The 16,981-nt window shown below is 31.8% G+C and overlaps 1 protein-coding gene across 1 annotated transcript; it reads right to left on the bottom strand.

The window, feature by feature from the left end:
* Nucleotides 1–13,594: 13,594 nt before the first annotated feature.
* Nucleotides 13,595–15,093, bottom strand: LOC111911119 (galactinol synthase 2). Its single transcript, XM_023906901.3, has 2 exons — nucleotides 14,625–15,093; nucleotides 13,595–14,535 (listed from the first exon to the last, which is right to left on the bottom strand). The coding sequence occupies exons 1-2, from the start codon at nucleotides 14,958–14,960 to the stop codon at nucleotides 13,852–13,854; spliced, it is 1,020 nt and encodes a 339-aa protein (XP_023762669.1). The 5' UTR covers nucleotides 14,961–15,093; the 3' UTR covers nucleotides 13,595–13,851.
* Nucleotides 15,094–16,981: the final 1,888 nt, after the last annotated feature.

Below are 16,981 nucleotides of genomic sequence, written 5' to 3'. Positions count from 1 at the left end.
CATATTCTCCTCTTTTGATTAATGTCGTATTGTATATATTTATGATTCAAATGTTACGAAAATCCAATTGATTACCATGAATATATACAGATTTTGATTTGGTAAATGTTAGGATTAACAGGCATTCGAATTTTGGGAGGATCCATTCCGCAGAGATGTATTGCCTCGGAGGAATGAATTAAACGACTTTTTTCTTTTTTCCAAAATTAACTCTCTGCGGAGCTGTAGGCCACTCCGCAGAGGGGTCTCCGTGGAATGACCTCTAGCCTCCACGGAATGACCTAAAATTGGCTTTTTCCCCCTTTTTTTCTACCCTTTTAGATGAACTGTTTATTATTATATAAAAACTAAGTTGCTATTTATTTCATAAACCAAATAAGAAAAGTAATTTTGAAACGTTTTTTTTTTTTCAGTTACTAACGTTTTATATGAAACTAAATGTATGTGTTTTGTAGCACGATTATCTCAATCAAAAGGCAGATTTAACTTTAAAATGCATGGTGGGTACGATCATTAAAGACTATTTTTTCGCGCCTAACACAATCGCAACGAGTATTATTTGAAGTTTCGTCATTTGGAAGATTCTTAGGAATGCATGTCCCCCATGGTGACCCCTTGCTTGTGCATTTGATGATGTTGCATAAAGTAAGGTCTCAACAAATATTTGAAATGGGGAGGTTTCTTTTTGAGATACAAGGGATGCATCTTGATTTTGGTGAAACTATATATATTTTGATTTGTGGTTTAAGAGTTGGTCCTTATGTGGATTTACTCCATGACGAAAAAGGCCGGTCAAATTCAAATCTTTGTGCTCGGTTGTTCCCAGACTTTTCTAATGCACGTTTGCGACTGAAAGATTTAGAAGACTACATTATGTCTCTGAATTATTTGTAACTTCAGGATGAAGATGTTGTAATGCTTATCCAGCTTGTTTTTATGTTGAAAGGTCTCCACGGACGGGACATTAAAACGAGCATTCTCGCGGTAGTATACAAGCTTGTTGATAATATAGATGATTTGAACGGGTATTACATTTAAAGATTGTGTATAAATACAATAATACGTAATTATAATAAATAAATTAAAAATTGCAGGTTTGCATGGGGTACGTATTTCCGGACCTGTACTTCGGGGTTGATGTGTGGAATGTTTGAGAAAATAGAAAATTTTATAATATTCAAGCTAGCCAATCCCGAATCCAAAAAAATACACAAGTATATCGTTGCTGGTTTTATAATTCCGTTTAAGGTTAGTTTCTAATGCATTTAAATAGTTATCATACTTTCATTTGTTTATGATAATAACATTGTACTTCGGTTTGTACTATATAATACCGTTGTACTTTCATTTTTATACTATAATAGCATGATACTTACCTTTTTTCCCCATAGATATTGATTTTGGAGACGTTCCCATAGGCAACCTAGTATTATATACGCATGCCGACAAAATTGCCACGGATGAGGTCGTGGAGAAGTAAAACATCGTTATCTTTGCTTCAATGTCGTCGAATAATCAACGTGTCTGTGGTATGGTTTTTATATTAATGATTATATATAATTACAAATTCCAATGTTTTGTCAAGTTAAACAGACAATTTGATTTTTGCAGCCTAACAACCAACCTATTTATGTCGTGGCAAACCTGACGGAGCTGATGTTTCCGTTTTATCTTTGCAACGTCAATTGGACTCTTAAACATCAAGAGTCTCCCCCACGGCAACATAGTTTGGTCCCACATAGTCCACTTGTTGTTGTCTCGCCTCCTCGAAGAAAGAAGTACAAGTTGGAAACATCTTCGACTGAATCTTCCACAAATGCTTCTTTCTCGCAGGCCACATCAGCCTGAAGTAGAAAGAACTTATATGTCAAGCGATACATCAACAAGGTTGGTAAAGAAGAAGAAGACGAGCACAAAGACATTAGTGAAGCATCTACTAGGCATTGTGGTTGACTTAACTTCTAAAGTAGATCGTGTATTACAGAAAAAAAAAATGAACCAGACACAAAAGATGAACCAGGAACAAGCTTTGGAGAGAAGGGGGAGATGATAAATGAAGAGGAGGAAGAGACATATTACCATGGTACACAGTTGGACTATGGTGATATATCTACTCATGGTTTGGAGGGGGGAAGTTGGACGTACACTACGCGTGTTGAGTTTTTGGAAAGAACGGAATATGATCTCTTCCAACCTCGACACTACACATAGGCTGCATATACTCCCACTGGATGTAGAGTTTCGGTCGAGGTTACTTGTAGTTACTGACTTTGGGTGGTTAATTTCCTTGGTAACATTCGTTAAATTTAAATTTAAACTACTTTTTTAGCCGATAATTTATATAAATAATGGTAACATTTTTATCTTAAAATGTACAATATATTGCGAGATGGAGTGCCTTGCTCATGGAAAGACGGCCGACGAACGCAAGGTGGACGATATACCCTCAAGAACTCAATTTGCAACCCAGAAAATCATTTTTTTAGGAATGTAGCAAATGATGTTGGAGACTATCCTAAATGGAAGGATGCTGATATTGTTAGTTAAGTTTAATATATATATATATATATATATATATATATATATATATATATATATATATATATATAATACTGAATTTATGAGTATTTATTTTTTTTTGTTTGTAGGTTTTATTCCCCATCAACGAAATATCGGAAAACAAAGTCTTACCAATCATGGTCGCTCATGAGGAATTAAATATCCACAAAGGCCCAGGACAAGTCAGAAAAAATAGCCCTTTATCATTATTATAAGTTTATATATAAAATTGGTCATGTGTAGTTGCCACTTCCCCCCTCCCCCCCTCAACGCTCCCCATGTTACCAAATATTGTTATTCTCAAATAGAGCCACATTAGGCATGATACGTGACATATAAACGCGATACCTACAATAACTCAGCAAAATTTCTCTTAAGTTATATAGAATATTAGAAAGATTATTTATGAAAAATTATGTTAAAAGACATTGGATGTGTTCAACAAAAGTAGTTGGTAGCTGGAAGCTGTAGCTTTTATTTTTTAAATAATAGTCGGCACAAATAACTAAAAACTTTTGAAATATGTAAAATTACATATAAGATCATATGAATATAAACTAAATTGAAATATAATGATGATAATTATTTTTTCTAAACTTTAATTATCAGAAGTTAGAAATCATCAAAATTGTAATACCAAGTACAACGGTTAAGCTAGTCTAAATAACATAAAATGATATTTAGAAGCTAGTCTAAATAGTTTTTTAAATGATAGCTTATAAACTACTGTTTGGTTTGCAAAACATGACAACTTAAAACAACTCAAAAAATAAGCTAGTTTTTTAGCTAGATCTGACGTGCAAAACACAACCTTAGTAAGGCTGGAGGGTGCACTCATCTTTCATACTTTCTATGTCACCTTGGCGCCACCTCATTTTCTCTCACTCTTCCAAACCCCGAAAATTGATGCACTTTATTTCCCTTTTTTTTTAAATACATTTTATACCATTATTATACTCTTTTGTAGAAAATTAAAAACCATAAATTTTAATATATATATATATATATATATATATATATATATATATATATATATATACACACTAGTTTATAACTCGTGGGAACCACGGTTTTAAAACAAATTAAATTTTCATAGTAAAAAAATTAAAATTATTAATCAATTATTTTAATTAAATTGTTAATTAAAAGATATTTTTTTAGTTATATAAAATTATAATCGTTGATTTAAATAAATGCGTGACCTTATAATTTGTATTAATGTTATTTTAATGTTTATTCCAATGTTATTAATTTAATGTAATTAGAATGAAAATTTTAAAATTTGAAATTTGAAATGGAAAATCAATAGGTTGACAAGTGGCATGACATTAATTAGGGGACCTAATAGGATGACACATGACAAAAGGAGAATAAATCTATTCTTTTATTAGAATAGGGATATATATATATATATATATATATATATATATATATATATTATAAAAACTGAAAGAGAGAGAGAGAGAGAGAGAGAGAGAGAGTGCGACAATGGAGAACAGATAGAGAAATCTTTCACCTAAACCGCACACATAGTGTTGTGCCCCCTGGTGCGGTGAAAATGTCAATCAGCAAACCATATGGTGCAGGTTGGTACTCTTTGCAGCATACATGATGATTTTTTTACAAATAAAATAAATAAGATTTTTCAATAACCCAAGCCAAACATTTTTTACATATTACAAGTGTTTATGTGTTCCAAAAGAAACCATATTATTGTATGTAACGTCCGTAGATCCGGGCTAGTCAATTTAGACGATAAGCATCAAAAATAACTTTTTGATGGAAGATTATTTAGAAGGAGTAATCTTAACTAAGTTGTAGTATATGTTACAAGGATTTCGTACATATAAAGAACACTGAAATCCGAGTTATAACGAAGAAGTTATGACATGTTGAAGTTTCGCGACAAAACCGGCACGACACATCGTGAAGTAAATAGTGAATTTATGTTAGAGCGATATTTGACCTTAGCGATCTAAATGAAAGTCGTAGAATACGTTAAACTGAGAGCGTGCATAAAAAGAACGTCCAAGTCTGACTTCGTATGATGAAGTTATGATTTTTCTAAGTTTCAGCGTAGCAGTATGCAGCCCGAAGTTCGAATATGAGATCGAGTGATTTCTAGCCGAAATGATCTAAACGAGAATCAAAGATCTCATTGATAGTAGCCCAACGGTGAAAAGACAGACGAAAACGGATGTCCGTTGAAGAAGATATGATTCTCTAACGGAGTTTTCTTGTCACGACCTACTAAAATAATATAATAAAAGTTAAAGTAAAAATTAGCCGACGAAGTTTAAACGAGAGTTGTAGAGCATAATTTCACCTATGTGTGGTTATAAAGAACGTCGAAAACGGAGCTCGTATGCGAAATATATGAATTTCCGAATTTCAGAACACAAATTTCGAGGTCTTTCAGAACTCACGACGTGAGCAGGCAAGTTGCAATGATGCACTAGATGATGATCGAGCTCACGACGTGCGTATAAGAGGCTCACGACGTGAGTATAGTGTAACGCCCGTAGATCCGGGCTAGTCAATTTAGAGACGATAAGCGTCAAAAATGACTTTTTGATGGAAGATTATTTAGAAGGAGTAATCTTAGCTAAGTTGTAGTATATGTTACAAGGATTCCGTGCATATAAAGAACGCCGAAATCCGAGTTATAACGAAGAAGTTATGACCCGTCGAAGTTTCGCGACAGAACCGGCACGACGCTGAATAACGTAAAAAGTGAATTTACATTAGAGCAATATTTAGTCTTAGCAATCTAAACGAAATTCGTAGAATACGTTAAACCGAAAGCGTGCATAAAAAAACGTCCAAATCTAACTTCGTATAAGGAAGTTATGATTTTTCCGAAGTTTCGACTTAGCAGTGTGCAGCCAGAATCCTCGATATGAGATCGAGTGATTTTTAGCCGAAAAAATCTAAATGAGAATCGAATATCTCATCGATAGTAGTGAAACGATAAAAAGATAGGCGAAAACGGACGTTAAATGAAGAAGTTATGAATTTATAACGGGGTTTTCCTGTCCCGACCTACTATAAATAATATAAAAGTAATATATTTATAATATATTAAAATTTAAGTCAAAATTAGCCAACAGAGTCTAAACGAAATTTGTAGAGCATAATCTCACCTTCGCGTGGATATAAAGAACGTCGAAAACGGAGTTCGTATGCGAAAATTATGAATTTCTGAAGTTCGGAGCGCGAAACCCCAAAACTGTCAGAGTTCACGACGTGAATACAGTGTTCACGACGTGAACTCAGTATTTATGACTTCTTAAGGCTGGCAGGCGCAACTTGCGATGACGCATGCAGCGACGACTGAACTCACGACGTGAATATTTGAGATTCACGACGTGAGACCTGAAAATGGCCCTATAAATAGAAATCGAGGGTCGGACGAGTTTGGGTTGCTCCAGCTCCTCTCTCTCGCTCCCGATATCCTCTATAGCCATCCCAAAGTACCCCCGAAGCCCCGGTTTCATCCCGAGACCCGAATCAAGTCCCGAAGCCCGAAGATCCTGAGAAGTGAGATTCCCGAGCCGAAGCTCTGCCTGCGAGAAGCCCGGTTTTTGTGAAGATCTTCCAGATCTACCGAAGAATACTACTTCTACAAGCCGTAGTGTTGTCCGATCATCTTCTGATCAAGTGAGTGTGTGGTTACTTTCTTCTAACACATAAATATGAAGTATTTGTTATGAAATACGTGTTATGTGTTTATATATTGTTGTTTATTTGAGATGAGTGTAGAATGGATGTTTTATATAGTTTTTAAATGAGTTAAACTGTATATGTATTTTATAACTACAAATATGTTGGGTAGGACATGGGTAGATGAGATCCGTGAGTATGGATCAGATCAAGAGATTAGTGTAGATTTATGAGTAGGGATCAGATCAAGAGGCTAATTTTAGATCCGTGAGTATGGATTAGATGAGGAGGTTAGTTTTAGATCTGTGAGTATGGATCAGGTAGTTTTAGATCTGTGAGTATGGATCAGGGGAAAAGGTTAGTTTTAGATCCGTGAGTATGAATCAGGTGAAAAGGTTAGTTTTAGATCCGTGAGTATGGATCGGGTGAAAATGTTAGTTTTAGATCCGTGAGTAGGGATCAAGTAAAGAGGAAAATTTTAGATACGAGAGTTTAGATCATGTCGTTGTGAGGATTGATGGGGTGGGATAAGAGTTGCCTTTATATGGTGAAATTGTACAAGTTTGAATGTTCTATATTTATAAATATATGATATAACATTGTGGGATGAAAACCCTATATGCTCACCAGGCTCCCAAGCCTAACCCACTCAGTTTTCTTCGTATTACATGTATCGATACGAAGACATATTTCACAGAGAGATTTAAAGGAGATATAAATCATTAGTGTAATTGAATGTAAGTTTTGTTTATGCTTATATGTCTGTATCGGAACATGACATCCCGAGGTTTTATTATTAAATGAAAATACATTCTCTTTGAGAAATGTTTTGATAAGTTATTATCATATCTTGTTTTGGGAACAAATTCCGCAACCGTTTTCTTTAAAAGATTACTCTAGTTTTAAAAACAAAGCATAAACAAATCGGTCTTTTCTGGCCGTGAAATTGGGGATGTCACACATAGCATTTTTTCCCTATAAATAGAAATCAAAGGGGCATCCGGGTTTGGTTGTTCCTTTCTCACACTCTCTCCCGTATTACATCGTTTTATGTGCAAAGAAGTACCCCCAAAGCCCCGTTAGCATCCCGAGACCTGAAGCGAGTCCCGAAGCTCCAAAGATCTCGAGAAGAAAAGAGTTTCCGAGCCGAAGCTCTGCCCGCGAGAGGCCCAGTTTTCAAGGAAGCATCCCGGTTTCACCGAAGAATACTACATTTAGAGCCGTAGTGTTGTCCGATCATAGTATTATCAAGTGAGTGTGTAGTTACTTTCTTATAACACATAAATATGAAGTGTTTGCTATGAAATACGTGTTATGTGTTATATATTGTTTGTTTATTTGAGATGGGTATGGATTTGATGTTTTATACAGGTTTTAAATGATTAAAACTGTATGTGTATTTTATATCTACAAGATAAATGTTGGGTAGAACATGGGTAGATGAAATAATTGATGTGAGACGAAATAATAAAGGTTTTTGAACTCAACGTGTTCATTGGGTATTTGGAACTCTATGTGTTCACTTGGTGTAATTGAACTCTATGTGTTCGTTAGGTATTTTTGAACTCTATGTGTTCACTTAGTGTTTGAACTCAACGTGTTCATTAGGTATTTTTGAACTCTATGTGTTCACTTGGATTTTGAACTCAAGGTGTTCATTAAGTATTTTTGAACTAGAGGTGTTAACTTGGAGTTGTTGAACTGAGTGTGTTGAATAAGTGTTTTAGAACTAAGTATTCACCAGATGTTTTGAATTAAGTGTTCACTAGGAGTGTTAGAACTAAGTGTTCGTTAAGTATGTTGAACGAAGTGTTTACCGGTTGTAATTTGAGGACCTTGGCAGTGGTGGACTTTGTGTCAATTCCTTAGGTCAATCCTTAGGAATAAATGAATAAAGGATAATTGGTTCTTAAGGTAAATCCTTAAGAAATAAAGGAGATAATGGGGATAAATAATTAGGTTGATTGTTGGATTTTTGAATATAATAATTGTATTATTGTGGGTTGAAAACCCTATATGCTCACCATACTCCCAAGCCTGACCCACTCAGTTTTCTTTGTATTACAAGTTATGACACGAGAGCATAAGTTGGCTGACATAACGAGAGATTTTGGATTATAGGCCAGTAGTTATGAATAACTGTTGTAAAGTCTATTTTTATACTGTTTATGTTTTTTGTCTGTATCGGAACATGACATCCAGAGATTTTGTTATTTAATGAAAATACATTTCTTTAAATAAATGCTTTGATAAATTCTTATCACATTTTGTTTTGGGAACAATTTCCGCAACAATTTTCTTTAAACGATTACTCTGATTTTAAAACAAAACATAAACAAACCGGTCTTTTCTGACCGTGAAATTGGAGATGTCACATTGTATTATATTAATTTTGGTTTATAAATTCATATCACAAATATTTTTTTAAAATGGTGAGTTAGTATATGCATGAGATTGAAGTCATGACTTCCTCGTTAGAATCATCTTTAGACACTTTGGTGTTGTTTGTTTTTTCGAAACGAAAATTAATGAAGTCTGCGGACCACCTCTACAATCCTCTGTAGCAGAAGAGGTGGAACAAACGACTGCATCTTATAATAAGAAGCATGTTTGTTTTTTAACATCTGCTGACTGCTGCAGTAAACTGAAATTTAAATAAACTAATTTTATAAACTGAAAATAGTTCTCAACACCGAAATTTTAATAAATCTAGTCTTAAAACATTGAAAGAATACTAAAAAGAACATGTAAAAAAATAAAAATATAAAACTTTAAAAAAAAGTTACAAAAATATAAAATAAGCTAACAATTTTACTCTAGAAAAAAACTAATTTAAAAAAACTTACAAAATAAAATAATAAAAAAAATTAAGAAAGTATTGCAAACGATGTCTACAAAGTTCGTCAAAAATTACACAAGTTAAAAAAGATAAACTGAAACTGAAAATATCATTAACAGAAACGGTAAAAAAGTTTAAAAAAATAAAAGTTTTTTTTTTTTAAAATCAAGTTAAAAAAAATTGTGGAAACTATAAAAAGAAATTGTATCAAATCCGTAAATAAAATTTAACAAAAATCAAAGTTGTAAAAAAAAGTTATACCAAAATTCTAAAAAAAAAATACTTGGAAAAAATGAAAGCCGAAAAGGTTGGAAGAGGCAAGTCAAGTGCTACGCCATGCAGCACACGCGCAGAGGTTTTGTAGTCTGAAGCCTTCCAAAAAACAAACTGCTGTGAGAGGAAAAATGTTGTGTGTGTGCTGTGTCGCACAATAAAAAGTGGTTTGAAGAGATTTTTTAAAAAAAACAAACAATACATTTGTTAGTCAAGTGGACTAAAACATATTTATTATTTTGTTAGATGAAGATTAATAAATTATAAAATTTGATTATATGGTTGTTTTAAGTAAAAACATTGTAATTGTTAAAATATATTTATATTTAGTCTTATAAGCTAATTACCTAAAGAATTGATATGATTTATTTATTTTAAAGGGTAGTTAAATCAATTTGTTAATATCTAAAAATGTTTTTTTGGTAAATGAGAGTTGAAGTAGTTTTAGAGTAATTTGTAGTTTTTTTTTTAACCCGAAGCTAAAACCTTTGCCAAACAATTTTTTTTTTTTTTTTTTTTTTGAGTTTTTTTTTTCTTAAAAGTTAGAAGCTCCCAAAAGTTAAATGTTAAACATTCCCACTATATTTCAATATAAACATAATGAAAATTCGTTACTTAAGATACGAATAGACTTGACAATGAGGCAAATTTTGATCCTGATTTGATCTAAACTCATAAGAATTATATGAGTTTAAAGCGTAGTTTTTTATTCGATTAATCGTTAACGACCTGTACCTATTATTCTTTTTATCAAAATGGTTGGGTATGGATTATTATCGACCCGCTCCGTATATAACGTGTCCCCAATTTATATTTTATAATGCTTAACGTTTATTTTTAATCCAATTAAATGTTCAAAGGCCAAAGCCCAAACAATGTTACCTAGGATCCGGTGTTTGCCGAGGTCACCAAGCCTATTGCCGAAACCACTTCGTCCAGCCTGATGGTTGATTCGTTCTAAACTCACTTCATTGTCACGTCCAGATACGAATCGATTTTAAGTTATCTTTTGGTCTTCATTAAAGTTTGGAAGGACGACCGTTTAAGGTCGGTTTTAGATGACGTATGGTTTTGATGAATGAATTAAACAAATAAACCCACGTCCCAAATGTCATTTTATCTATTAAATTCAAACCATACTCAACCGACCAAATCATGTAAACTCTTAGCTTGCTTGTTAAGTTAACTTAGTTTTCTTTTCAAAATAGATAAAAAATAACGCCACGTTTATAATTTTATAATTTTATCATTAAGTTTCTTAATACTTTTATAAATTCTGATGACTGTATTTATTTGCCACAAGTTTATAGCTACCTTATTAACCTAATTTAAGAACTTTGATTGTGAATTTATGACTTTGTTTACACAATTTCACTAATTCTCTAATAAGTTTAAGTTTCTCATACAACTTTAATTTGTTACCTTCATTTTATCTATTTTTTCATTACATGTAGTCAGTGTTTTTTAATTATATTCTCATAGACATTTAATAGAAGATTTTGGAATATTGACCTTGTCAAATACAAAGAAGTAGTATCTAGATTTTCGCTGTTATTATTTATTTATTTATTTCAAGTAATATTCTAGACCAAATGAAATTGTATTTCTTTATGCAAATTCTAGAATCATCATCCATGCCTACGATTTACTTATAGACTTTAAGAAAGCAACCTAATTACGTGACATATTTTCTCTTTTTGCATGGTCCTTTAACACAAATAATGTAGTCGACAAACAATCCTAAGTCTAAGAAAATGTCTAAAAACAGTTGCAATAACGGAAAAATGCTTAGAAAGCATATTGACCTGACCCGATTTTAAATGTTTTAGCGGGATCCAACTTTACAACTATAACACTGAAGGGAATGGTAGCATTTGATAGCATGTGCTAAAACGTTATCATATCATACTTTTTTTTTGGACACCTAAGCATAATAGTTGATTAAAGAAAAAAATTACCTTTTAAACAAGTAATGTGTTTAAAAGGTATTTTTATTTCTTTAATCAAATAAATGATTATGTAAATATTTAAATAACATAAACTTTAAAATATGATACAAGTTGTTAAGCTGGAAGTACATGCATCTAAAGCTGGAATAATCAAAAGGTCAAATGGGACCACCTTTCTTCCTCTTCATGTTCTCTTTCTTCTCGTCAAGGGGATATCAAACCATATTTAGTGCATGAGTTTAGCAACCAGGTAAGGTGAAGTAGCGAGGATGCCACCACATAGGCTTAACCAGGGTTGTGGTGAGGCCACTCCCTCAAGCCTAATAATATAGTGATCGTTCGATGTTCTTTCAATATTATTAACCATAATATTTATTATTAAACCATTTGTGTTGTGGTTACTTGATAAAACATATAGAAGATATAATGGATAACTTATTGGTTAATATTCAATTTTTGGCACTACTCAGCCCTTGTGGCTAGGGAGATTCGTTTGTAGTGACTCCGGAGCATGTTTGCATCGGGAATTAATCGGTACGCGGAAATTGACCCGAAACCCTCGCTAGAGAAATTCCAATTTAAAAAAAAAAACATCATAATACTTATTAATACTTTTCTTTCCTTGACTTGTATGAAAAAAGATAAGTCATCTTAAGTGGGCCTAGGTAAGGTGTAGTAGCGAGGATGCCACGTAGGCTTAGCGAGGGTTGTGGCGAGGCGTCGCTGCCACTCACTCAAGCCTAATAATATAGTGATCGTTCGATGTTCTTTCAATATTTTTAACCATAATATTTATTATTAAACCACTTGGGTTGTGGTGACTTGATAAAACATATAGAAGATACATTTGATAACTAATCTACTCTAATAATTTAATAAACAAATATTTTTTTACCACATGTCACACTTTCATCCAATTTGTCAAATGACATTTTGTGGTTATTTTGAATTAATTTTTTTTCACATGTTATTTTATGGGTTTTTCTATTTTAATAAATTTCATATAATGCTTTAGTGTAATAATTACAATAAATATAATAATAAATAAATATGAATTTCATTAATAAACTTACATTTTTATTTCAAAATAACCAAATTAAATCTTATTAGTTTATTTTATTTATTTATTTAAATTTAAAAGATAAAAAAATCAGTTTTAATAATTTATTATTTTCTTATAAATCTAAAGTTCTTAAATATTGATACCTTTATATTTATTTATTTTTTTAATTAACTCATATAATACATGAGTCTTACACCTAGTCGATTAATATTCAAATCTTGACATTATTTAACCCTTGTGACTAGGGAGGTTTGTCTGCAGTAACTCCAAAGCATATATGCATCGGGAATTAATCGGTATGCAAAAATTGACCCGAAACCTGGCGAAAGAAATTCAAATTAAAAAAACAAAAACCATAATAATTTAATACTTTTCTTTCCTTGACTTGTATGAAAAAAGATAAGTCTATCTTAAGTGGGCCCACATGGGCACATCTTGGCATTTAGATTGCCGTGTGCTGACTAGCATTGAAAAACCTCAGAAGTACCGACACTTAACCAGATAAACGTCATGACCTTATTTTCTCCTTTTTACTTTCAATATCAACCATCCGATATATATCTATATAATAAAATGTAAAACGTTTTATTATATAAAAACCGATTAAACATTTTATTTACAGCGATCGGGACTTGGGAGTGGCCCCAAAAATCTCCATAAAGGAACTTTGTATCTTCCTACGACTAAACCACCAACCATCAAATCAGTTGCTTTATTTGGTTTAGAATTTAAAACATAATTTTGGCCTAAATAAGTAACTACCAAAACATTTTATTTACATAAACTTTACATGTTAATTTGTCCCATCCACAAAATATGATCTAATTGGGAAAACATCATACATCTAAACTTGGATCATTCAATATGATTTACTTGAAAAATAGAATTCAAGTTAAATATAAAATATGATATCAATTTGACGTATTAACTTATAACAGATAGCTAAAAGGTTATAAGTTAGTTGATAAAATATTATTTTATAAAAACTTAGCTAATAAGTTACCTATATGATATAACATAATATAAAAGAATATTTAAAATAATAATTTTTGTATGACTAATTAAAGATAAATTTAAAATGATTTAAGATATACATAACTAACACTGTATAAATAAATATAACAAGAGTAACCAGTGGAAAAATAAAAGCTTTTAATAAAAACTTAAATATTTTTTCAAAGGGATAATTTATAGGCTTGCATTCCTGAAAGTATCCTATGATCACTTTGAACTTAATTAGGAACGATCTTATACATAAATAGGAATTTTCCATTAACATATATTAAGGTGGAAATCCCACTATTCATAGTTACAAACCCACACCAAAGCCAAAAATCAAAAGTGTACATTAGTACTACATATCCCAACTCACTATTTGCTTTTAGTTACAACTTCTATCAAAACTCAATACTATATTATACGAGTTTGAGAAGCATAATTAAGAAAATAAAAAAATAAAAAAAACAAAGAAAAAACTAAATAGTGTGTAAAACACCATCGATCGGTTAAGCCGCCGACGGAGCACTAACGAAAAGAGGACAACCCCTCTTGGTCACCGGCGGCGTCGGTTTATCCGCCGCCATCAAGTGTGTGGTTGTGACCTTAGAATCGCCATGAACGTAATCCAAGCTCTCGTCGTTGTAAATATCCCACCACTTGCTCACTAGCATCTTGATATCTTCCCTATCCATGTTCACGTCCTCTCCGGTGTACCTCCACGGCTTCGACCCGTCGGCGCAGTAGTGCACCACCTTGATCTTGTCAAGCTCAACGTTCTCAGGGTGGCGCCAAAGCATCGCCAAGATTAAGTTGTAGATATTTGGGATAGGCTTGTAAATGTCTCGAAAGAAAATGTTCAAGAAATCTTGCTCGGCGAATAACGTCGGTGGAGTGGACTTCACCGACTCCAAGAGGTCGTGGTAGGTGGAGAGATTGGGTTCGGAAACGAACATTCCGGCGTTGAAATAAAGCGGTGGTTTTGGACCCAACTGCTCTTCCGGCCAGTGAACCTTGTCCGGCGTCTGCTGACAGTATCCGATCTGATACTGCGGGCTGTTCCTCCAGTTTCTCTCACAGAAACAGTCCATGACGGCGTAGAAATGGCCGTCCGGCAAGTCAAACAGATGGTCAATGTTGTCGAACACTTGTATGTCTCCGTCCAAGTATATCATCTTGCTGTACTCCACAAACTGTAAAGAAGATCATAATACATTAACAAAAAAAATCGATCACAAAGTAAAGATTATAATAAAGAATATAAGAGATATTTGTTAACTACCTCCCAAATACGAAGCTTGGAGTAATTAATGACATAGTAGGCCATGGCGAACTGGGTGTGGTTTTCCGGCGGGTATAAGGGCTCAATCTCGCGGATGATGCAGCCTTGAGAGAGCAATTTGTGGCGGTGGTCCATTGGAACGTCGGGAAGCATTGCTACGACGAGTGGGTAGACGGACTTGGCCTTGCGGAGACCCTTGGCGAGAGCAACGACGCCTTTCCAGTAGTCACCGTCGCCGGCCAAGAAAGTGATATATGCACGGCGAGGCAAGGTGTTCGCCTTGACGTGACCGGAAGTGAGTGTGTTGCCGGTGTTTGTAGCAGCTGGTGGAGCCATGATTTTGTGAGGGTGATGGAGTGAAGAGTGAGAAGGTTAAGTCTTAACTCTTAAGTGATGTTTGTAGAGGAAGAAGATTGCAACTTGCAAGTGAGCAGTGTGTTTGGTGTTATTCCTAGAGTTTCGTTTGGGGATATTTATAGAAATCGGAGGTTATTAAATAAATAGAGAGACTGAAAAAGAAAATATATTTATATTGTTTTTTTTTTCTTTCATACAACTAGATAGAAATATATAGTTAGGTAACCTTTATTATACAAGGGGGAAATACAAAGTAATATATATATATATATATATATATATATATATATATATATATATATATATATATATATATATATATATATATATATATATATATATATAGGTTAATTTTATTAAAATGATAATGAAGTTTTGATTATTTTTTATTTTAATACATCAAAAGATAAATTAAACGATTTTACTATTCAAATTTCATTATTTATTTTACTTGCTTATCTTCTAACTTACATATTTTATTTTTTTCTATTTCTATGAATATTAAAATATAATTTGATTGCTAAGTTTGAGATAAAATATGAATTTTTTTACTTTTTGGTCTACACTAAGTTTGAAAAGTCAATTCATAAAGTATCCATTTAATCTCGTTGCAAGTTGCAACCACTTCACTTATATTCTTTTTACTGTTTTTATTTAACTTTTTAGACAAAACTTCTTGGTCCTTTAGGGGGTGTTTGGCTTAGTTTTTAAAAGCTCAAAAGTTCTTTTCTAAAAAGTTACAAAAAGTCAGGAAATCCTGACTTTTCCAAAAAGTTGCTTTTCCTTGTATTAAAACTCCAAAAGTTATTAGCTTGCCAAACATCTTTTTGTTTTTTTTCTTTTACAAAAAAGACTTTTGGCTGTGAAAAGTTAAGCCAAACACCCCCTTAGTTTGTAAAAAATTGCATTTAGAGTACTTTTAGGAAAAATATCACGACTGTTGGTATTTATGGTTCTGAAAGTTACATGAATGATCCTTCTAGAATTAACTTTTAACTAGTTAAGTTTTTTTTCTAAAGGATGAAAATGTCATTAAAACTGTATATACTCAACAATCAATTATGAAAATTTGAGATTTTATATATATACTTTATTTTTTATCTTTTTGTTTATTTTATTTTATTTTTCAACGATTTGATAACTTTTTTTTTTATCGTTTTGACCTTTTGGTTTCTATTTTTTTATAGTTTTTTTTAATGTTTTTATTTATTTAGATTCAAATAAATGAATTTAAATTTGATAAACCATATCAGGATTGTTTTTTTTTTTAGATTTTTCGTCTTTGTAAATTGAACTGATAATAATTAGGTTGTTATTTTTATTTATTTATTTAAAATAACCGAAGTTGTTATTGTTATTTATTTAAAATAATAACTAGGTTAAAGTTTATATTCAATTATGTGTTTTAAAATATTACATATTATTATACTATATTCATATATTTTACATTTTTTGTTTCTTTTTAATTATTTTTGTTTTGTTTATTTTTCGTATTAATTTAAATTTTTACGTATTTTTAAATTTTTTTTTTATTTTTGTTTTTCATCAAGTTGATAACTTTTTTTTTTATCTTTTTTAAAAAGAGTAAAATGTATGAATATATTAGAGTATATTATAATTTTGGTGTTTGAGTGTTTTTTTTTTTGTTTTCTATTTTTTTAATATTTTTGGTAATTTATGGTTTTCTACTTTTTTTTATTATTTTGATTCAAGTATATAAAAAATTTATATTTATATTAGTAATTTCGTCCAACTTTTTCATTATATTTTTTTTGTTATTTAGTTGCTATTACATTTATGTTACAACAAATCAAAATTATAAAATCAAACAGTTTGTTTGTTGAGAATTAATGTTTCAATGTATGATATTTGCGATTTATAATTATTAAAATGGAAATTGACTTATTAAAATAACTACCCTTTTGGTATGTTCACATATACCCAACTAACTTGTTTTATCTGTTCATAAATAACCATTATTCCTGGCTATCACCATTTGT

Source organism: Lactuca sativa, chromosome 8 (assembly GCF_002870075.4).
Source record: "Lactuca sativa cultivar Salinas chromosome 8, Lsat_Salinas_v11, whole genome shotgun sequence".
In the NCBI taxonomy this organism is placed as follows: domain Eukaryota; kingdom Viridiplantae; phylum Streptophyta; class Magnoliopsida; order Asterales; family Asteraceae; genus Lactuca; species Lactuca sativa.
The sequence above is the reverse complement of the archived record's forward strand: the minus strand, read 5'-3'. Positions and strand labels throughout refer to the sequence as shown.

Bases quoted from the DNA above. Each gene is read 5' to 3' on its own strand.
- LOC111911119 (XM_023906901.3), bottom strand. From the start codon at position 14,960: ATGGCTCCACCAGCTGCTACAAACACCGGCAACACACTCACTTCCGGT. The intron at 14,536-14,624 runs GTAGTTAACAAA...TCTTCTTTACAG, and splicing joins CCAAGCTTCGTATTTGGGAG to TTTGTGGAGTACAGCAAGAT.